This window comes from Cuculus canorus, chromosome 16, assembly GCF_017976375.1.
Source record: "Cuculus canorus isolate bCucCan1 chromosome 16, bCucCan1.pri, whole genome shotgun sequence".
Classification (NCBI taxonomy): Eukaryota; Metazoa; Chordata; class Aves; order Cuculiformes; family Cuculidae; genus Cuculus; species Cuculus canorus.
The window spans coordinates 14,802,579-14,826,875 of NC_071416.1; the positions used below are offsets into that span (position 1 = coordinate 14,802,579).

At 38.5% G+C, this 24,297-nt stretch overlaps 1 protein-coding gene across 4 annotated transcripts in view; it reads right to left on the reverse strand.

The window, feature by feature from the left end:
- The window catches only part of TSHZ2 (teashirt zinc finger homeobox 2), a 228,119-nt gene that overhangs the window by 87,454 nt on the left and 116,368 nt on the right, over positions 1-24,297 (reverse strand). For all 4 annotated transcript variants that reach the window (XR_008452571.1, XM_054081328.1, XM_054081330.1 and 1 more), the window contains exon 2: positions 2,533-5,611. Coding sequence is in view for 3 of the 4 variants with exons in the window: in XM_054081328.1 (XP_053937303.1) it covers positions 2,541-5,611 (3,071 nt within the window). In the remaining variant the exon portion in view is untranslated. The remainder of the gene's footprint in view (positions 1-2,532; positions 5,612-24,297) is intronic.

Genomic DNA, 24,297 nt, shown 5'->3' on the forward strand with positions numbered 1-24,297 from the left:
GTTATTTGATTTAGTCTCCTTGCACATCTCAGGAAGAAATGATATGAATAAACTCTGGCCTCCACTCTTCTAACATAGTCAGAACTTCGGTAGGCTTACAGCTCCAAAACTGTAATAAAATCTTTACAATGCTATCCGAAATACCCCATCATTTCATACAATTTGTGCTATCATGCATACCAACTAAAATTATAGTTCCAGATAACAGTGCTATCACTCTGTCATTGCAATTTAAATATATTTTTTCAAAGGTAAGATACAACCTGCATCTTGATATAAATTAGAAATGGATGAGTATTAAGAGGACAGCAATTTCTCGGTACCCAAAGGCAGGAAGGACAGTACCTTATTTATGTACTTACATATCACCTCAATAATACCTGTGATGTTTCTGTGCAGGTCATTACAATGCAGAAACCACTATTTTTTTTTTCCCTTGAAGATTTTTCCCTTTGTATTTGTTCCCCAAATCCTCAGAAATAGTAACATGTTTATAAAGGTGGGTGTTCGGTTTGCCTCAGTAATAACATGGTGCTTTTAAGACCAAATCTGAAACATTTGTCATGCATTAAGCCATGAATGTGCCAAAATAACTGTTATATTAATATATTTGGCAGATAGCTTTTGTTTGATAGTATCCAAATTATTGGTTTGCTCTGATATCTCTTGTGTGAAAACTATGAATGTCAGAGTTTTAATAATCATTAGCTGGTGAGGAAGGAAGCAAGTATGGTATATTTGTCCTAATCAATCTCCTGTAGCTCTCTGATATTTTGTCAGGTATGTTGATTTTGAATGGTCAGATAAACAAGAAACATTTATTTCTTGAGCTCTAATGTTGGGTTAAAAAGGTCAAAATAGAAACTTAAGGGTATTAGCCCTATTTTGAAAACAAAACACCTTTTGAGTTAGACAGAATTTGCTAAAACATGCAGAAAGGATAAATCCAGTCAAATACAGACAGCACATCCAAGATGTATGCAAAACTTAAATCTTATCGCCCTTGAATACTGACGTTATACTCTATAGTAATAGCTTCTACTACCCATCCCAAAGTAACCCTTTGATTAGTGGTTTAAATTATTCAAAAGTAGCCTTTTTAATGGAGCTTAAGCGATGCATAGTCCTTGTGCAGGCTCTGTACACAGAAAGTGTTTCTTAAAGGTTCATGAATATTTGCAGCAAACAAACGTGAAATCTTCACACAAACGGGTATTCATCCTCAAAGTGCTTGCACCCTCAATTAGCCAGAGAACAGCCACAATAGCAGGTGGCGTAAGTGACAACTCACAACACATCTTTAATTTTGGTTGTCTGACGAATTCATTTTCCGAATGTTATTCGAGTAATGAACACGTTGGAGAAAACCTGAATCTGCACATGATTATTCTGTTAATAGCAGCAGAGCCTGAGTCTGCTGGAGAAATTGTCGGGAATGACTAACAGAGCCTTCCTGGAAATAAACTCGTTAGAACAAAAAACTTCTGTTTGGACTTTTAGTTGATGTTCTGCATATTTATTTAAATCAAGAATATTCAAGTTTGTGAATCAAGTAAAATTAAAAATGCAAAGATTGTGTATCATCTGAATATTACATTACATGTTATAAACATTGGTTGTGGCAGTACTTCGGTTGGTGTATCTTTCAGCGAAAAATAGCAACAGAAACATAGAAGTATCCTACTAACAGGTCTTTGAATTATTAAACTTGTAAAAAATCAAGCTGCTTTCTCAATAAAACATTAAACCCCCCCAGTTATATGAAAGCTCGCACTGACGTCAGTGATGTTTATGGATTGACTAGCGCTCCCAACAACATGAAACAAAACATAAACATCATAAGGATTAAAAGAGGAATGATGGAGAGACAGATTAAAACGATGCGACATAAAGGGCCATTCAGAATAGTAAGTGTTTAAGTGTAAAATATTAAAATATTTTACAAAATTGAATATCCAAATATCACCAAAAAAATAATAACATTTCTAGATACAAACTTTCCAGAGTTATTTGTGGATTCTTGAGGCTGGGTTTGAGATTATGAGAAAACTTGGAGTAATTAAGATTTTGCTAATTTGACATTTGAATCATCTTCTCTTCCTCCACCAAAACCAGATGTACTGGTGTGTTAGCACTGAAGGAGTTAATAAACTTTTGGTTTTCAGTGCTTTTTCTTCCTGCTTTTCCCATTCTCATTGCAAAGAGTAGCATTTAGTTGTTGCATTCCACATTGAAGTTCACAGGATATAAAATGATTAATTTTTAGAAACAAAAAAAGAGTGAGAAATGGGAAACGAGCTATTTTGAAAATATTAATAAGAAGCAACTTTTCTATATAGGGCAATGTGGTTATGTATTCACCAAGCTCTCTTCTCGAAAACATTATAAAATGGATATGTACAAAAAATTGGATAAATGAAGCAGGAGTACATTATGCATTTTATACTGTTTTCCTACATTTAAGAAAGCACGAATATCTTACGAAGCCTCTTTAAAATGATGACAATAAAACTCACTATAGAGCATGCATACCTTAAGAGTTATTCTTCATCCACTTCTGCTACAAATTGTGAATGGTGTTCTGGTGACTTGCTGTGTGTTTTGCTTAGATGAAGTTTTACTGCATGTTTGCTTGCAAATGTCCGACAGCACAACTTACATTTGAACTTAGAGTCTGTGTCCTCTTCTCCAGCTATTGTTTCAGGAGATCTTTGAACTGAAACTCTGGAGATTTCTTGCTCTACCTTGGTTTGCTGCTCCACAGCCAGCTTGTTCATGTCTTTCATTTGGAAACCTAGATGAGATTCTAAGTGGCTAATGTAAGTAGATGGGGTTCGAAACTGAGACGCACAGTCGCTGCAATAGAAGACTGGATGGCCTTTGTCCATGTTTTTCAAAAACTTTGTTCCTCCAGTTTTCCTAAGTTGATACTTGACATTTGCCAACCAATGGCTGATGGTGGTCATTGACAGTCCAGTGAATTTTGAAATCTGCATGCGCTCTTGTGGTCCTAGATCTGATAATAAATATTTACCTTCAGACGTCTGGAAGAGGCTGGAAGCAAACTGAGCTTGCAAAATAAGAAGATGCTGAGGGTTCCAGTTTGACTGTCTGCCCTTCCTTTTGTGCAGAGTAGAGACTTCTGTTGAGACATCCTCAAAGCGTCGGACATCTATTTCCAATTTCATAGATGGGATCCTTGAAGATGCAGCAGGTTTTGGTGTAGTAGCTTTGGGAAGAACTTTGACCATGTCAGCGATGTCAGACAGAGCATGTTTTTGAGGTGGAGAAGTACAAGATTGTGCTTGAGCTGACTCAGCTTTCTTGCCTTTGGATTTGGTCAGGTCAATAGGCTGATCATTGTTTTCAAATAAATAGTGCCTGGACACACTTGCAGGCTTTGGTGGGGTTGGAGCAGGAGATAAAACTGGCTTCTCCATCATATTTAGATTAGGTTTGTGGAACATAGAAATTGTGCTAGAGCTAGGGCTCGAGTTGGATTGAGGCCGCAAAGGCTCAGTGGCTTTGCCCAAGTGATTATTCAGTACGGACTGCAGTGCACTAAGAGGGTTGACGCAAGGCAGTTCAGATGAATGGTTGGCAGCAGCACAACCATTACTAACAGAAGCTGCTGTTGGTTCCTTGAGGACTGCTTTTTCTTTTCCGCTGTCCTCTTTAATTTTGTCTTCTTCTTTCAAGGGACACGGTTCTGTCTTTTTTGGCTCCACAGAGGCTTCAGATTTGAGGAGAGGTTCTCTCTCACTCTGGCTGAGTGAGGCAGGCTCAGCTTGGATGCCCTCTTTAGCATAGTCCTTTTGTACCTCCTCCTTGTCATCAGCTTCTTTCTTCACTTGAGTGCACTGGGCCACACTTGCTGAGATAGGGACCAGAGGCATGACCTTCCACTTAGGAGCTATTGGCCTCAGTTTATTGGTGATTGTTGGCCTGATCTGCAGTACTTGGGAACCCACGGGCAAAGACGGTTTAGCTCCTTCTGAGAGCTGATAAGCTGCGTGGATGCTGGGATATGCACTCCAGCTGGGCGCTCCATTTTGAGCTTTATTGATGGCTGTTGTGACAGTGTTCTCCAAGGACTTTAAAATGTCCCCACCACCTTTTGAACCATCTTCTAAATCTTCTTCTCTGAGGTACTGGTATTTCATTGTGGGATCCAGTGGTTTCTGAAGAGCATCTTCATACTCTTCAGTTTTTACTGCTTTTTCCTCTTTGTTTGCATCATCAGCTTTATCTTTTTTACTTTCTTTTTTTAGTTCGGGGGTGGGAGCTATGCATTCTGCAGATGATTTATTGGTTGATTTTGAAACTGGGCTGTCATTACCTGGTGCTTCAGACAGGGATTGCATTTTTTCCACAGCTAAAGGATCCAGAACAAGCTGCTTTCCTTTCTTTGAAGCTGAACTTGTGACTTTCAAGAAATGGCCAGTGACCATCATGTGGGTTGTGAGCTGCTGCAAGGTGTCATGGGAACTTCCACATTCCATGCACTTCAAAATCTGGGATTTGCAGGCCTCGAACTGCCACGTGTAGCTGGCACCGTTCTGATAGCCATAGCGGTTGTTAGATGATAGCTGCAAGTTCGCATTCTTCTGAGGAGAAAAAGTATCTGAGAAAGATCCCGTCGTGGAATCAGGGGAACAAGGCCTGTTAACATCAAACACACGTTTCTTTGCTGGAGTGACGATTTTTGAAGAAATGGTTGGTACCGGCTCCCTCAAAGGCACTTTTTGGTAATGTTTTGTTTTTATCATATGAACACTCAGATCTTGAAGGGAATCAAAAGAGTCACCACAGAACATACATTTCAGAACTTTTTGTGCATCTTCCTTGTCCATGTCCTGGAAAGCTCTTTTTCGGGGCTTTGAGTAGCTGGTAGGTCTGTGCTTGTCCTTTTTATGGTTGTCATCTTGGTAGTGACCCGTCTCATTCATATGAACCGTTAGTTCTACCAACGTGTCATAGGCAGCGCTGCACTGCCGGCACCGAAACCGGCTGGCGCCCGTGAACACAGTTCCACACATTTTGCTGCTCTGCCTGTAGAGCTGGACTGAGCTGAACAGGTTGGGTTTTGAGACAGGTCTGGAAGGCAAATTCTGCTGTAAGCTTTTTGACAGTGCGTCTTGGTGCCAATCAAAATCAGCTTTGTTCCCTCCATTTCTGTTGTCACAACTCCTCTTTTCAGAGTTAGACAATTTGAAACCCAGCCCTAAGCCTGTCCAGTAAGAGTCTGACAGTATGTTGGCATAGACCGCTGTCATTTTATCCATGCAATTGTGTGCTTCATTCTGGGCTTTGGGATGGGCACTGGTTTTTGGGTCCTGTGGCTCTCTAGAGCAAATGCTTTTAATATCTGCAACATGGTCACTACCATCACTTAGTAGCGATTCGTTTTCTGCATCCTGGTTAGAAATATGACTGACAGGGGAATTCTGGTAGCTAAAGGCCCCTTTCTGATCAGGACCCACTTCATGTTCCTCATCTGTGCCAGTGTCGTTGCTGCCCTGGAGCTGAGCAGTTGAGTTGTTGTCGTCATCATCTTCTTCCTCCTCCTTTATGTCTTCCTCTTCCTTTAAATCCTCCTCTTGGACATAACCTGAAATGTAATGTCAATATATGAAATAATTTGTTAAAGGGGAATACTACAGTTTGAGCTTTCTAGTTTCACAATGTGTTTTCTCTGCAGGACTTTGTTTTAATCTACAACTTCACTGTCTGTTAATTCTGGAAGTGCAAAAAACCAAATGATGTCTCTTTTTGTGAAGGTTGCTGCATTTTATTGGCAGATGATCATAATTCTTTATAACTGCCAGAGACGCTGAGTTAATAATTTTCCTGTCATGGGAGTATAATTCTAACTGCCCTCTAATGGGACAGTTGGAAAATTCATATGTAAGAATTTAAAGTTTATACTAAAAGCTTCAATTCTATCAAATTGGTTTTAGCCTCAGTGAAAGAAAGGGTAGAATTGGCAAGGAACAGAAGAAAATAACTGCCATAATCTTTCTTGTTCATAGCATCATCTAGGTACAGTAAACTTTTGCCATTTGATCACCTAAAAATGCACTTTAGAACGTACACAAATAATTTGTATGTCACAACACAACATCTGAAAGTGCTAATAGGCATAAATGGAACTCCTTTGTTTATAAAAGTAACGTACTGCGTAGCATAAAAGCAAATCATGCTTCAGTAAAAACAAATACATAAATTTCAGGGCAAGAACCCTTGGAAGTTACAGAAAAGTATTAGGATGTGACAGAAGTAGACCAAAGTTAACTGGAAAACTGGAAAAGTAGAACGAATGCAGAAAGCTTTTCTTTGACAAATTAACTATTTGATTAAGAAGATGAACCTGATACTGCAACAGCTGTAAAGTTTAAAATTAATTAAGGAATTAAGTGAGTTGGTGCTTTTTTTTCTGGCCTTATATTAGCAGGAATCCTGCCTGAGTTACAGGAGATGACCTGGTTAAAAACAGGCTGAAGAATTAGAGAAAAGGATTTTTAAGGGTGAACTGGCTGCATTGCAGTCATTGGATAAACCCACAGTGACTGAAGACAGCCAGCAACTCACTCCCAGACCTTCACAAGAAGGGATGAAGCAGAACGGATGGTTCAGATACGTTTTCACAAAACCCCAGTGTAATTTTTTCAATAGTGACTGCAAAGCTGCTATGCACAATGCTAGAAGACACTGGAATAATTCACTGCTATCGACAACCACTCATCAAAACTAAATGGCGATTTCAGAAACACAGGGCTTTGCAGCAGATATGCTGATGCACTCTTCGATTTAGGTGCAAAGGCAGTGCTGCTAACTCCAGTGACTGCAGTCTCAGGGGTACTCTGTTGTGTTTCTTAAGTTTGGTGTCAGGTAAGTATGTAAACCATTAAAAATAACGAAGCAAATAGAAAATAAAACGCTAATACTTGTAATTATGAAGTAACCTTGAAAGCTCAGAAAGCACAAGGTAAATGACCCAAAATGTATTTGTTCAAAATCCAATTCCTTCCCATCTTCTGAGAAAAGACATTTTAAGGCTTTTTGAGAACCATGTTTTTTGAGAACCTGGTCCGTGTTGTTCCCAGGTATTCCTGCACAAATTATATTCTTCTAGAAAATCAAAAGGAATTGGCAGAAAAAGTAGAAACATTTTGATTACCATATGGACAAAGCTTTCCCCTATTTTTTCAGATGTTTCAGTTTTCCAATCTATTTGCATATGTATCTCAGCCCTTCCAGCACATGTTTACCATCAAACCAAAGAGATGGACCAGAACTAGAGGAACTGTTTCCTGGATGAAATTGCATTCTAAGAAGAGGGAAATGAATTCTCTGTCTGTGGCTCAGCTAAGAAACCCATGTGAGTCGTCTTTCCTACACCCTTCCCAGGGTCTCCGGACTTGCACAGATCTCACCAGCTTAGAGCTGGGCTTAGCTTACTCCAGGGGTAACACCGGGCAGCTTCGCAACCAGCAGCAAAGATTACAGCAGTGACATCATTTTATGATAAAATAATAATCGCACAGTAGTAGGAAGACCGTGCTCTTCAGCGGATGCTTTCAGCAAAGAAGCTAGATATTAAATATGAAGCGTTACATATTAAAAAATAAACCTTCTAGTATTGTCTTGGGGTACAGCAAATATTAGTAGCCCCATTTACAGACAGCAAATTGAGGCAGGCAGCAATGACAACACTAAGAACAAAATATTGTTTTCTCCTTCCTAGACTTCTTCCCTAATAAACAGATAATGCTTTCCATGTAGTCCTCTCTGAGCTCATATGCTTTTCAGAGAGATGAGGAGAATGGAAGGACATGGAGGCGGCAAAAGCTCCTACACGTCAGGAGTAGTAACCTTGTTAAACAAGCAGCACGAACTGATGAGCAGGACTGACATGGTTCTCGCGGTGTTAGAGATACTGTACAGCGTAGGTAGCAACGCTGGCCCCTTGCCAGCAGGTTTCACCGCGCCGAGTGTATTACACTGAGCAAAACAAAAATAAGGAGGGAATCCAATGAAGGATTCAGACAAAACAGACAACAAATAGTATTCACACAGTTTTGGGTCGGTGCAAATTTGATTCTCCATTTCAGCACCAGTTCTTTGAATACTATTAACCCATTTTTCACCAGAAGGCAATTTTTTTCCTTTGGAAGATACATACAGTAGTTTCTTCCTCACAATATCCTTTGTCCTTCTAAAAGGATTTACTAGTGGAAGTACCAGACAGCTGCACATCCCCCACAATACAGATAAAATTTTCTGCTTAATTAGGCATTGACATGTTTACTATAACCTTTACAGAAGAGTAACTTGTGCTGAGAAATCCTCATTTTTTCTGCCTGTATAAGATAACAGACACAATCTTATGCAAGTGCTAAAAGTAACTTATTATAAAGCACTATCAAAATTTCACCAAACTATCAGTCAGGTACGTTTTAATGGTTAAGCGTACTGGGAAGCTTTGAAACCACATTTCAGTATCCTACTTGCAAAACCATTTCTATTTGTTTTAAATTATTTCAATTTTGTGGGCAGTTTAAGAGCAGTGTAGACCTCCTGTGTGCAGACAACCTAGAGTAAAAGAAATGCGTGTGTCCTTCCAACAGCGCTTTTTACGAAGATTTCATTGGACATGAAGTTTGATATGAACTGATGTAGCTATTTAACAGAAATAACATTAATTTAAGTGGACTTTGCATTATTTATTTTGTAAGTAAAGGGTGTCTTAAACCTGCACACCCACACGCTTTAAATGCAGTGTCTGTAATAAGTAGCATAAATTTGTCATAGTGATGTCCATATAATAAATTGTTGAGTGACCTGTCCTCTCCCCACTGGTTCTCCCCCAGGCTTATTCTGAGATTCCAGAGCTCTGAGATGCTCATATATAGCTGTCTTACAGGAAAAAAAATAAATAAAGGGATTCAAAGTCAGTAAACGGATGACTGTTTCCTCCTTTTCCCAGATGATGATTTTCCCACCAAAATTAAACAGGCCAAGCAGAGATCTAAGATGTGCAATGTGCAGTCCTGAAGAAGTGGGGGACTGAAATGTCACTATCTTTAACACTGGACAAAACTCAGGAGTTTCAGAGAATTGAACTGAAGCAATTTCTGGCTTCCTAAATGGAAATACAGTATTTGGTTTTGGTGCTGATTTATCTCAAGATAGTGTATCTCAAAATCATGACATCAGTAAAGATAATATTATCATATGGATAATAACAATAAACACAATTCTAAAGCACTTTAACTTAGAAAAAATTTCCCTCTGTGTCTTCGTGATTGGATTCAAGATAACTTAAGAAACCTGCTACTCTAGGACAAAGGCTGCAAGAAACAGCTCATTCTTTATTCTTCAGAAGATGACATTTCCTTAGATATTTCTAGCATATTCTAAAGAGTAATTAAAAGAAACCAGGTCCAGTTAAAACACCTGCAAAAACTCTTCTTTGAGCTTACTGGTCTAAAACCATCCACATTCACTTTGAAGCCTTGTTCCTACTAGGCAGACAGAACCAAGCCAAGCTCCCAGTGATGCTCAATCCAGTATTGACATTCAGGTCCTCATACCCCTGACTAATCTGTAATTTGCACCACATTATACATCACTTCTGACCTTGAATTGTAGAGTGTGAATACATCTTTTTTTTTTTTAAAGTGTTCATTCTGACTTTAAACTTTTCCACCAGTGGATGCTATTTTCACCCAAATTTGCTCTTTTTCCACATAGAGAAACATTTCTTTAATATATATACATATTTCTTTCCAAGACTGGAAAATTTATTTTCTGCCAAGAAAAGGGACGGTGAATCATTGTCCAGGACAACACTACTAATCCATGTAAAATACATGCACCATCTGCACTCCTTCATATATATATTCCAATTTTACTTGAAATAACATCATTAGTAGAGCAATCTTGCAGTGCTATAAGGTGATCTTATTTCCTTCTTGTCTGGCTTCAGCTCAAACATCTTTTTGTGTTTGGCAGAAGCTGTTCCTTTCTCTGAAATATTTCATGCAGATAATGGATAATGACCAGTTCTCATTCCTTTTTCTCAAAAATGTCTAACCACATTAGGTACGCAAAGACAAATCTTAACCTGGCTCTTTGTAGAAGTTCATAGCTATAGATTCATCCCAGTTTGAAAATCAACTGAAGACATGAATTGGCAACTGAGGAAAGAAAATCCCTACTCTGCTGTGTAACTCTGATATGAAAGACATTTCGGAATTTAAGAAGTCTAAAACGAATCCAGCGCTCTGGAAATGGAGTTTCATGGAAAGAACTCTCAGAGAATCTCTCAGAGATTTGTAATACACGGGTGAAATATATAATATCAAAGCTTTTTAAACTATGTTAACAATTTCTGTAGCAGAGAGATATCCTTCTGTCAAGTTCTGCAAGAAGGAAATAAAACACAGGGAAAGGTTACCATTCTCATCACAGAGGGAGCAGAGAGCATCTGGCTCTAAATTGTGGGTGCAGAACATGAAAAAGCATCTCTCTCATCTGGTCTAAATGTCCTGGAACTGTGAGGTTTATTCCTAAAGCTATGTGCATCCTGATGAAGGTTTTAGAAAACCTTCAAAACCTCTTAGAAAGCTGAATATGCTCAACTGCCTCTTTTCTGGGAGGCCAGTTAATTATTTTGGATAATGGGAAGGTATATTTACCTTTTGCTCTTATTAGTATTTCTCATCACACTCAATTTTGCAGTGGCTCAGTAAGGCAGATTCAATCATCACCCTAGTGGTGTAATTTTGTGTTCTAAACCAACTTGCCACCTCAAAGGACAGATTTTTCCTAGTATTCCTTTGCTTTTTTTCTACATCTTTCTTTTTTCAAACAGTTACAGCAGCTGATACAACTGTATGAATTCCTGCCTATTCCAGAGTAGGGAAACATCCACTACCATCCACTGCTGGAGGACAGAAGCAACCTCTGCGGTGCAGAGCCTGCAAACCACTGCAGCTCAGGAGCAAGGAAACTTGGAGTGGCTTCTGCCATAACTGAATTTTAACACACAAAAGCAATTCCATCGAGCCATAACCGTTATTTATATATGATGCTGAAATGAAGCAATTTTGGGCTTTCATTTTGTTGTACTCTAATTAGAGCTGTATTATAAAAGTTTTCTATTAAATGTCCAATTTCCTACTGGTTAAGGAGGCAAAATACCCTCTAGTTTCAGTGGGGCTTTTAGCAGCACAAAAGAGAACAGATTATGTCTTTCGTACATTACATCCTACACAGTTATGACTCAAATGAAAACAATCAGTGGCTGGAAGCATATGTGCAGGGAACCGGCTTGTGAGCGACCCATAAACTCTAAGCAAAACCAATAATAAAACAGGAAAAAAACACAAACAAAAGGAAGATTGAAAAAAAGAGAGGTGCGCTGATCCGCTCAGCTGAGCCGAGTCCACAGCAGGGACAGAATTATTATAGAGCTTTTCTTTGAATAAATTTATTTAAGGTCGATGTTGCTTTCATAATCAGTTATTGCACTGCCAGAAAAAAATAAGAAAAGCAACTTCAGTCGGATTTGTCTTGGTCTGGATTCAGTCAGTTTGAATTTGGATAGCCAGGTGCTGCCTGTTGCAGAAATGAATTTAACCATGTTCAGAGCCAACAGTTCAAGTTCTTTACATGAGGGCTTATGGTGTAAGTGAATAATTTGCCTTTGGTTAAGAACATTTCTGTTTGCTATTTTCTACAAAGCCCTGGAAATTACAATTCCATTGTTTCAACCAGCTGAAGGTGTTTGATTTTCTCCAGATTGTATTTTCAACAAATACGCTTCTAAGCTATGAGTCATTGCATTATTTGAAAGCAAAGAACTCCACCTTCACAGCCCTTTGCTGCACACGAGCAGCAAACCCTCGCCTCTGCACCATCCATCCCGTCTACCTGTCCCTCGGACCCAAGGCTTTATCCTGTCCTTGGTGGGCAACCTTTTAGACACAGGTAGCACTAGGCAGTCATCACATCCCCACAACATCAATACGACTGGCTTTTAATTGCTAGCAAAGACACAAAAGGGTGCTTTCCAAATTGCAGTTCGGTCCTGAACAACTAAAGGAACACCGTAGCAGCAACTATGTTTTCCTTGTGAGTAATTTTAATTGCATCAGCGTAAATAAGTTTACTGTTGAAAAAGTAAGTCTGAAACTTTTGCCTCTCTTTGTCTTTCTCGTGTTTTCACTTGTCCTTTTATTGTTGTGGGAAACAGCAGAGTGGCTTTGTAAATTTATAGATTACCTCACTTAAAACCCAAGTTTCAAGTTGTGTTTTCCTTCTTTCATTATCATAGGTTCCCCTAAATACCAATCTAAATTTCTATAAATGGCATGAGCTAACAATCAGAATCACAAGAAAAATATATATCTATATAAATTGAAATTGTAATGAGTCTTACCAGTGTATTGCTAGCACTTTGGTTCATTTGATATGAACTTTGTTTTTTTAAAGTACCACATGGTAAGGCTTTGAAACTTCAGTTTGTAAAAAAAACTGTAACAGCCTTACAGCCTTTGAAGTCACTACTGATATAACTCTGAACAGATCCATTCAAGTTCAACTAACATCAGACAAATGTTTAGTGTATCAGAGGAAGCCACAAAAGCAAGGATTTCATCAATATTTCACAACAGCCTCAGGGAAACTGTAGATTGCAATGCTGTAGGGCAGCTAATGGAATTACACACAAGGGTTTTGTACATTTAAAATAAGCAGCTACTAAAAAAATTACCCTTCAGTTTGATAGAAACTGTATAAAACTGCAGATGGGAAACAATTAAATAGCTACCAACATTTATTCATGTCAGCCTGATAGGTCATTTAATAACAGGTATTTCTTTCCTTCTTTCTTTTTTTTTTTTTCCTGGTAGAGCAATAATAAAGATTAACATTTATGAAAAGTAGCATAAAATATAGTACAGTCAAATGAATAATTAAAGATGCTTCTGAAGAATTTGTTTGCTATTGTATGGCCATGAAGACCGCTCTCCAGTAATGAAGTACATTTATATTAAATACAATTATAAATAGAAAGAAGATGAGGATTATGCTTATGGACACTTGCATTTTACCCTAAAAAATAATTTTCTGACTCATTTCTATTGAGTTCATGGCTGAACTCACGGACAGCGTATCTTCACAACACATTCCCGTTGAAAAGAGTTGGGCCCTGGCTTTCAGTGTACGTGGGGTACACTCAAAGCTGGACATATTAGATGTAATAAACCAGTGAAAGTAAACACTTTCCCTGAAAGGCTCTTGATCAGAGTGAAGAATTCTGCGTATGAAAGCACAATGTTTATGCTAAAAATAGATACATATAATCATATTCTTTTCATTACCACGTTCAATGTGTTAAAGTCTTGAAGTACTAGCCCTTCACACAGTTTTCTTTGAGTGTTTAGGTATGGTCTGCGACTGTGGGAAATTACTATTTCCATTAACAACTGATGCTTGTTCAGTGCATCGAATAATACAATGTGAGAGACAAATTATTTGATTATTATTTTTAAAAGGCTGCTTATTTCTTGGCCTCTCCAATTCAAAATAGATCAGCCTGGCTAAATACAGAGGAGTACAGAGCACCACGCAGAAGAGTTTAAGCCCCAATTCAATAAAAATCATAAACATGTCAACTTTGTCCCATTTTAGGTTAAGAGTAGATGGGCCTATGTGCCATAAAGAGAGACCGTGGCATAACGATGCTTCACAACCACAATTACTTAATTGCTTAATAATCAGGTATTAATATGTAAACAATAGCAGCCTGATTTCGGTAATGTGGCTCAGGATTAAATGAGTCAGTCTTGATAGAAAATCTTCCAGAGTAAGGAGCTAAGAGACAGGCTCAACTGTCATAACTCCAGCATCTGCCACTGACTGCTGAGGTGGCCTCTTGCAAGTCACACAGGGTCAGTTCAAAGCTCAGATGTTTTTACGGACGACCTCCATGAACAGTCGCTCTCTCTTTGAAATTCCAGCCTTGCTGTTTAACTGCCAAACGCTGTTTCTTGTACACACACTCTGCAGAGCAGACTGGGAAGTGCATCATACTTACCTGGTGAACTGAAAATCTAGAGCTACTCGAGTACTCAACTTCACAATCCAGTGATGGGTAGAGAAGAGTACACTTTTCACATGTATTTTGTTAAAGCAAATTAATTTTGTTAAAGAATTCATGCACAGTTGAAGATGCTGCATCAAATGCAAGTTCCTTGCAGTAACTTGTTGACTAGGGACTAGTGTTATAGTTTATTTTTAAATACATTAATATGGCTTTAAAAGTACACTATTATTATAACACTTGCTTAAAGAGCAGTGGACCTTTTCATTTCCCCTTTGGATACACAGCTATATTGCAGCTCCAGTGAGATCCAATCTAAGCCATACTTGCCAGTAATGTTCATAAACCTATGCTACTCACAGCTGGTAAAACCACAGCCACAACATCATCTGTCTCTTAACACCTCTTTAGATAAGGTACACAAGTAGAAAGTGGGAGTATAATGAAATATACCTTCCTCACCATCTTCCTTTGTTTTAATCTTGTGTTCCAGCAATAAAAAAACAGCAAATAATCTTGAAGTACGAATTTTCACTTGCTGGGATTTCAGTGTAAAAGAGCACTAGTGAAGAATCCATAGATCATCAAGTGTTTTATTTCCATCTTTATTTTCCCTTCAGGAATATACTGTTGCAAATGTTGGTCCAAATGAATAGTTCGTTTCTTTTGTGACAAATATTATGGCCCACAAATGTTGACTTTTGACCATTAGACATCCCTGCACTTATAGCCACATAACCATCAAAGCACTAAGCCAGCATGAAGGTCATTACCCCAGCCAGCATCTTACTTCGACCAACTTCTCAGATATGTAAGCAATAAGCGGTTGCAAGAGATTGATATGATACTTTGTGAGTAATTTGGATGAACTATAGCACTAACCCAGTAAAGTATTATAATTTTAAATGTGTCCAGAAAATAATTGAAATTCTGGTTTAGCTTCATCGTAATGCAGAGTGCCGGGTATATTTAACAGCTGACTAGTTTAGCATGAATATTGCTTTACAAATGAGGTCATATTGTTTTTAAGAAACAATATTGCTATCAAACATGTTTAGGAGGAAAAGCAAGAGATTATGAGTACACTTTTAACCTTTCTGTCTCTTTCTATATCTGTTTACTATGGTGATTTAGGTGCTCAGTGTTGTTTGAAGGCAAACATAGAAGGTTCTGGCATTTAAAAGAGATCCAGTAATGAGCAACTGGCAGTCAGATTCTTTCTTATTATTACTCTGTCACAAAATCTCTGTTCTACATCACTCCATCTTTGCAACACCAGTCAGAGATGAAAAAGGTCAAAACATCTCCTTCAAACACACAGTCTGTACACGCACAACACCATTCCTCAGTCACAGACAACAGCCAAAATTCAGTCCATGCTGTGGAAAAGGACAGAGGCCACAGGTAACGAAGTTTCATTAGAGAGAAGGCTTTCCTCCTGCTGACACTGACACAACCCAGGTCAGAGTGCCATCACCTACTAATTCTAGTCCACAGGTTTCTTTTTTATCCCTTACTCTGTTGTCAGAATGAGGGATACCTAAACAAGCCACCCAAAAGAGGACTTAATATATACATTACATATGCATCCCTCTACATAATGTTTGGCCATTTCTCTACCCAAGGAAACAGAGTGCCTCATGGCACTTCCCACATCTCAGTGCAGCCAACAGCGAGAAGGCTGCAGAAAGAAGCAACCTGCGAGCCTTTGAAATCTGTTCCAAACATAGAAATATCTTCTTTTAATGTCCTGCCTGAAAAGTTCCCCCCACAAGAGGCAGGACCAACTGATGCTGGCTTGGGTAGCAGGAACTTGCAATCATTTTTACCTGAAGTTTTGGGGGAATCACATTTTATCACTCTCTTATCAGATCATGCAAATATACTGCATCTTTTTTTATCAACACTTTAATTTTGTTAATGTAGAGCCCCAAAACCAATACTGCCTCACAAAAATCTTTTACCAACATGGACAAAAGTCTTCCTGTCTAAAACAGCTCCAGGTTTTGATACCCTCTGGTGCTTTCCTTCCTTTTCCAGAAAATCTGGGGTGCTACCCTACTGTTTCCTTGCAGATACGAAAGCCTATTTATAGTAAGAATACCAATAATTATCAGTAGTACAATTAGTACTGTTGGTTCTATTCTGCAAGAAACTTGTGCAAAACAAATCAATCCATGTCAAAAGGAAAAAGCTTCCAGCTGATATGGAAAATAAATATAGTTTCCAAGTATCCATCAAGTTTATTAAAATAATGGAAATTTCAAAGGGAAAAAAAAAAAAGAAAAATGATTGAAACACAAATATTAAGCTGTGTTCTTTTAAATCGTGTCTCTAATGACCCAAGGAAGGACTTAGATCCAGGGCCAGTACACAGATAATTTACAGATCATAATCACCACAGTCTCAGTATTGCATTCCTGCTCTGTCCTAAGTGATAACTGAAATTTATCATATGGGACAAAGCATAAAAAACCCAGGCAGCAACAACAGAAGGCTGCAGCTGCACAGGATCAGCTTTTCCTGATTCTCAGCAAGAAATAACAACTATGAGTTATGGTAAAAAAATTCAATAATCAGAAAGGTCACTTACTGACAGAAAGGACTTCTTCAGCACAGGTATCACGGTGTAACCACTGCTGAAGTGAGGGACCTCACTAGGTACAAAAAAGCCATATATTATATCCATCATAACTGCATTTAAGGCCTACAGGAATTCACAAAGCAGTCTAGTGGATCAAAAATCCAGACACCAAAATCCTGAAAGAGCTGAAAGAGTGGATTAACCGTCTCTACTATCCAACTCTGTAACAGAATAAAAAAACTTTTTAAACTTCCTTGCATTTTTTTTCCGGGGCCTCACTCAGACTTAGAAGGGAAAAACAACAGAGGGCATTTGACCTCTATCCTATTACTCATGATACTGACTTTCTGAAAAATGAATTGTTGCTGCCGGCCAACCCAAATCTAAAAAAATAAAAACCACTGGATAAAAAAACCAGCATTTAAAATGTTTAAAGAATTAAAATATATTTATTGCTCTTTCTAGCAATCACTAAGTGCAAACAAGAGCTTGGAAAAAAACCATCCAGGGAATTCTGAAGTGTGGTTACACACAACGATCGAAACGTCTCCATTTTTTGTTTTAATTCCTACCTCTTCCATTTCACCGCTTCCCAGGCATGAGCATGCAATTGGGACACCACATTTCGAGCTCTGCAGCGGAGTAAATGTACTTGGGATGTTTATTAAGGCATCATTATATGTCTGTGTGGCATCATTTATTTTCTGTGGAAGAGACCATGCCAGGTCAAGATCAACAGTTTGAGCAGACAATTCATCAGGTGGGAGCAGGTGGCAGGGGTGGTATAAGAAATCGCTCAAAAAGAAGTACAAAACTGAAATGGATGGAAGGGTAAAAGTAATAGGAAAGTGATCAGTGAAACTGCAAACAACAGGAGATAAATCAAACCAAACAAGTGCAGAACAGATTTCAGACCATGAGGGTTTCCTTAAACACGAACAGGGCTTTAGCCTCTATGACAACAGGTGAATCCATGTATAGTGTTTTTCCTTGAAATTCTATGGAGAATCAGGAGGATGAACAGAGTAGGATTATTATCAGGGCACTCAGAAAGAATTGGTAAGGTAAACCAGGCTACTTTCTTAAAAGTTGTGGTGGGAATTGATGCAGAGAGCATTTAGATAATGAAGCATTGCAGGGCATTTTGCATATTACGTGTACATCCACATTCAACCTGTGTTTATATTGCGAGAGTGTGTTATAGGACCTCCACTTATATTTCAACTAAGAACCCTAAAGCAATGACTGAAATCCTATAGAAATAGAGTGGTAAGCGCATAATGATAGAAAAATGGAGAAATGTTGAACAAGACATTTTTAATAAATGGAATGACTCACACATTAACTTGACTGCTGAAACTCCAAAAAAATTATTGAGGATCGGATACCAGCAAAATCTGTCTGTGATCAATAATCCAATTATTCATGATGACTTGTGCAGCTTATCAAACACAGAGTTTGGACTAAATACTGATACTATAAAGAAAAATTTCCAGAAAAAAAAATACTGTATCACTGGGAGTTGCATAAGCTCAGCTCAGTAGAGCTTTTTTTGACAACACATGAGGATACACTGGCTGTGGATGCAGTCCTACTTGATTTGCTAAGTAGAGAAAGTCCTTTGAGATATTATGGGTAAAGTTGATTTGGAGCTGTAAAATTGAAGTATTTATTACAGACCAGAGGCCAACAACACTTCATTATAGACTGTCTAAATACTTTCAGTTTACCCACTAGGTTCAAATCCAAACGATACTTCCCTTTTAAAGCATTTCTGGCTGATTATCTTTCTCTTTCTACCAGCAATAACGCCTAAAAAAAAAAAAATCAATTTAATGAGTTTATCAATTGATGCTAGAATTTAAGTGAAGGCAAGGCATGTCACAGGTCTAGCTAGTACCTGAACAAGATTTGTCTTGATTGGCTACCAATATGTCTTCTCTACATGGACTAATTACCATATGTATCCACCAATGCACAGCTGGAAGTTGACTACTGTGTATTTGAATTTTTGTTATTTTTCAACACGTATCACAATGCCAGTTCATCTCCTCCACTGCAGTCGGTTCTCCTATACTGATTAGAAATCTGTTGCACAAACAATGAGATAAAACCATGTTTAAAATAAGAAGATTTAGAAAGACGTAATCTGCTTTTAACTCATTATTTAAGAATTCACTATGTTTTAATATTGTTTCCCTTACAAACAAGAGTCTTTAAACACTCACTGGAAGAAGAATCAGAAAAATTCGCTGTCTTTGCTACTGCCTCAGAAAAATCCTATTTGAGACAAGCTAGATCTCTTGGCGACTCACTCACTTAATGTCTCTGGTCCATAAGCATGTACTTTTCCATGTACAATATGCTAAGTTTCTTACTCGTGTAATTCTTTTGAAGCAAACGGATTTAGGCAGAGGACGAACTGACTTAATGGTTTATGTTTTTTAGCTCTCTGTACAGGACCTCTTCTTGTTGCTAGTGTTCATTCTTTCTGTCCGGTGTGTGTATGTATGCACATATGTACATATATTCAATTTTCGATGGCAATAGAAGAGGAAGCAGGAAGTGTCTACATCCTAAACTCTCAACAATCTATCAAAAATAGCAGACATTTAGAAAAAAAAATCCTTCGTGTAGCTGTTCTTCAAAAGCCTCATCCCCTGGAAAACCGCACACCTGCGCTCACTGGCGGCATTCTGTATGACCTGACCATTCTGTCAGAAGATCCCTTCTTCCGTTTCATTTTGCCAACTCTGTGTATTTGTTAGCAGGGGCTCTGAAGCAGGGTGCTGAGGCCAACCAATCCTATGGAAATGCAATCTAATTCCAGCAAAGAATTTTTTGGGGACCAATTCCATTTTATGGAAAGCAAAATATTGCTTATGACTTTGGAAATTAAACAGTGTATTTTCACTTCACCCCCTTCATTATCATTAATCTAAAAAGAAGGATGAGATCATTTTCCGTGTTATTTCCCCATTTGTTTGTCCTCATGTGATTGAGAGGCAACGTCTTGAATGAAATTCATCTTCCTCCCTAGTTCTTTCCCAACACAGTTTAGTCTCCCCAACCAGTATCAAAGTGCCACAAAATGGTTTCACCACTACCTGTTCTTCGTTCCTTTATGAGCAGCCACATTTTTTGCTTTTTTTTTCCCTTGACACTGGCAAAAATGCTGGTGTTAGAAGCAGCAGGCAATTAAAGGTCAAAAATTCAAGTCTTTTTCTGTTCCACCCTGTATAAATCTATTGCTGTCAGAGAGAAGCAATCATGCCTGCAAATGCACTTTACGGGGCTGAGAAGATCTGTTTCTCAACTTAAACTATGTAACATTTAAATATCAAAAACTTTGTTTTCTAATGAGGGAAGTATTGAGGGGGGAGAAATGAATTATATGCTTGATGTATACTGAAGGCTGGGAAAATTAAGGCCATTTCCCATGGTGAGAATGCAGTGATTTCAGTTTGTGAGAGTAAATTAAACCTTTGGGAGAATTTGTCTTCCATTAAATTGAACAGCTAAACAGGCACAGAAGATTTTAATGTCACCACCAACAAACCCCAAAGGTTACAGAAAGAAAAAGAAACACTGTTTTCTTGTTTGGAAGTTCTCTGTCTCTCTACCTAGGAAAAACGCAAACTGTAAATGTATGTTGAAACACAAAGACTCTTAAAGATCATAATTCCATTCCTATACCATATGCTATTAATGTCTGTCAACACTGTTTAGCCAGCAACTGCTGACAGAACCATATTTGCTATCTAAATACATCATAAATAAATCAGTAATGAACTGCTTTAGTAAACCTTCTGCACTGATTGGAAATACAGATCGAGTAAACAAACTCTGGGGATAGCATTTTGCAGCTAGAAGTATATACAACTGTTTAATGTCAGTGACAAAGTCACTCACACCTCTCTTTCTGGCAACACACGAGGCGGGTGAAAGAAAATCATAAGGATGGCAAAAGTGTTTAATCAATTGTAGCAAATGTACCTGTCGGCATTCATCATATTACCTCTCCTTTTTTTTTTTTTACCTTTTTCAAATCTCAGAAAAGTGACTTTCAGCAGGTAGAGCTATAAAATAAACTGGTGACAAAACCAAAACCCTCGTCTCAGTCATGGTCTCATGACTAGGCAGATGGTCATCAAAACTCAGCTGAGGTTCATGAGCTTTCCAAGTTAGACTTGTAATGAGCAAGCACAGGCTCTGCTGACTTCTTGGCAAACAGAAGAGCAGAGTTTGTCCTAAAAGTGAATCCTTTTGAGGCAACGGCGTCCGCTCAGTAGGAAAAAAACAGTAACTAGGACTGAGTCTCAAAGCCTATTCCTGACTCTGCTGCAGGTTAACAAATAGTTTTGCACTGCAGAATTTCTGTGTGCTTTTGGAGGTAAAAATGGATTTACACTGATGCCAAAATTTGACTTTGAGATATGAAATACACTGACATTGAAAACTTCAAGTACTTTGTGAATGTGGAAGACAAAAAATGGCAGGAGACATTTATTTGTTCAAACAAACCTACCACATGTCTGGACAAAAGGCAATTGTCTGGTGAAGAGAAGCTGTAACTAGAATTTATCTTGTGAGGTGGGATATTGAGAGAGGAATTAGTAGTAATGCTGACAACTACACATTACTTGCACGGTAAATTTGTAACTGAATAAATATTTTTAGTCTTACCCACTCTTTTTGATGCAGGTCAATCCACCTTATGAAGCATGGCTGAAAGAACTGAGTTTGTTCAGCCTTGAGAGGAGAAGGCTTAGGGGAGACCTTATTACCACGTACCAGTACATAAAGTGTATCTACCAAGAGGATGAAGACTCCCTTTTTATAAGGAGCCACATAGAAAAGACAAGGGGTTATGGTTAGAAGTTGCTCCTGGGGAGATTCCAATTGGATTCCAGAAGAAAACTTTTCACCATGAGAACAGTTAAAGATTAGAATAATCTCCCCAGGGATGTGGTAGCTTCTTCTACACTGGATACTTTCAAGGCTCAGCTTGACAGGGTGCTCATTTAAACTATATATGACCTAAAAAGGTCGGACCAGATAATCCTTGAGGTCCCTTCCAACCTGCATTCTATGACTCTGTGATTCAGGCTTTTTGAAAGTTACTTTCTGACAGCTTTCTGGTAATTAGACACCACAGCTTCATATCAGAAGAACAGTCTTAATTAAGACTGCAGAGAGATGCTAAAGTTATGATTTCCTCTATGTGATATTTTAGTAGCAGAAATTCTTAGAGATCCCCATGGGATGAGATTTTAGTCCAGAATAAAACACGTGTTAACTTATCATGATGCTTGCAATGAACTATATTTAAAAAAAGTGAATCTATCTCCTCGATGGACGATTAAAAGTTTCTCTTAGTCCCAATTAAAAATCTTATCCTTTGTTGCCCCGAAGTTACTTTCAGTTCACAACTTGAGCACTCTGTAAGATGCAGAAAAAGACCTGTTTACAAATTCAGATCGTTGCCAAGGCTCACAAGGCAGTGGCAGGTGTTATTCTTTATAGCAGGAATTAGCTCTGTACACAGAGGGCTAACGCGGGGAACGGGGAAGGCTGCAGTTTGCTATGCCCCAATAGAGGGGCACTCTGTCTGCCCTCAGCACAATAAAACAGGATCCATCATCCTCAACGCACACCCGCCTTTGGAGCTCTGCATTTCTCATTCACCTGGAGTGAGGTGAGCAGATGCCAAATACGGAAATGGAAAATGAAAGGAGCCTGGGTTAAAAAGAGCATGGGTCTGTGAGGGAAGAAGAGTAGGCTTTTATCTTCCAATAAATCAAGATATGAATTTAAATTATGAGCACCTTAAGAAGACTGAGGTTCATGCAAAAGAATACAGTGCAAGACGAGGTTCCCTCTGGTGTCATTTGTTTTTGTGACAAGCTACAAAGATTGCTAGAACAGAAGAAGTCCCAAGCTCCTAAATACCATCTCAAGTTGAGTTCATGTAAAAAAGTCGAGAAGCGGCACCGTCTGGATGATAAACACTCGTATTTTACAAACTTTCGGTTTATTTATTGATATATCTTTTTCTAACTATATTTGTTGTTTGCATCAGCTTGCCTAAGCAAAACAGACCCATACATAATTCAGGGATAAAATTGCCATCAAGTCACTGCAGAATCTAAACAAATAGACCCCAAACATATATTTTTCATTAAGAACCCTCCATTGCCAAGTTCCGACACTTTGAACCAAAAAAAATAATTAAATAAAATAGCAAGATGAAAAAGAAAGACACCTCATTATTTAATGCCAGTCTCCCTGGCTTTGTGCTCGGAGTAGGTGGAGGCATTGTCTAAAAAGTTAGTGCTTAATGTGACCTGGGAGCATCGGCCCAGGCTGGCAGGGGAGAACACGGAGAAGCAATCAGCTGCTTGGCCAAAGCTGTCACCAGTCCTCAAGCCTGCGAGACAAGGCTAAGTGTGGAAGCTCCCATGCCACTTACACATTTCATTTTTTCCTGTCTTCCTGTCCAAAAAAATGAAGAAAGGGGAAAAAAAAAAATAAGAGGAAGAGTGGACTGGGCAAAAGGAGAGAGAATAAAAAGAACTGTTAATTTACAAAGCTGAAAATAGCAGCTGCTAATGGGCTTTTGCACCCCTCCTTTAGTCACTGCAAGGTCACCATCAGAAGTAGCCTGTGATTGATTCTAAAGCGAAGCAAAGCTCTTCATGTCTGTAATGGGCATTAAAATATCTGAAAGGAGCTCAAAAGAGAAAACAAAAACTGACATATTTTATGGAGCCCTGAAGTCCTCGAGGTTCTCAGAATGAACTGGGAGGGTGGAGTCATGCCCCGTTTTTTTAACTGTCCCTCATAATAATTATTGCATTACGAGGTACAATTAACTGTATAGATTAGTCTAACTTCATCAATTTAATGGCCATTTTATTGCTATTTCTTACAGCTCTGCAAAGAAAAGCCCTCCTCTTCCAGCCTTGTGTTTAAAGGGTTAAATGAGATGAGTGACAGCCTTTCTGCATGATTTACAACTTCGAGCCCTGTAGTGAAACCAGCGCTTGATGGATGATCCTGAAAGACGGAGACTAACCATAAATCATGTCTTTGAATCATTGACAAAGATAAAGGAGAGAAAGAAAAAGCACTGGCATTGACATTCATTCTCCCAATAATGTACATTGACTAGTTACAATACAGAACCTTAATTAAAAAAGCGAACTCAAAGTAGTCACCTCAATGTAGGGAACACACCACTCTGAAAGACTCGTGAAAATCACAAATAAAAGTTCAAGCCACCTCCATGATAGCTACCTCCTGGGAAAAGCACTCAGATGTACGCTTGCCACAGCCATTGCTGGGAAGTAAAACACCCGACAAACACTGGTCTTAACCTCCTTGTTACTTAACACCTAGGGGTTTTTTTTCTGTGTCTGTTCTTAATTTCATTTTATTATTGTTAGAGCTGAACGCTCAGGGAAGGGGACAGCCTTGTTGTTTTAGGCACAGGATGCATTATGCAGAAATGCCAATCTTCAGAGGCAAAACAAAGAAACTGCTATCATCTCTGCCTTACAGGGAACTGAGGCACTGAGAGATACAGTGACTTGTTCCG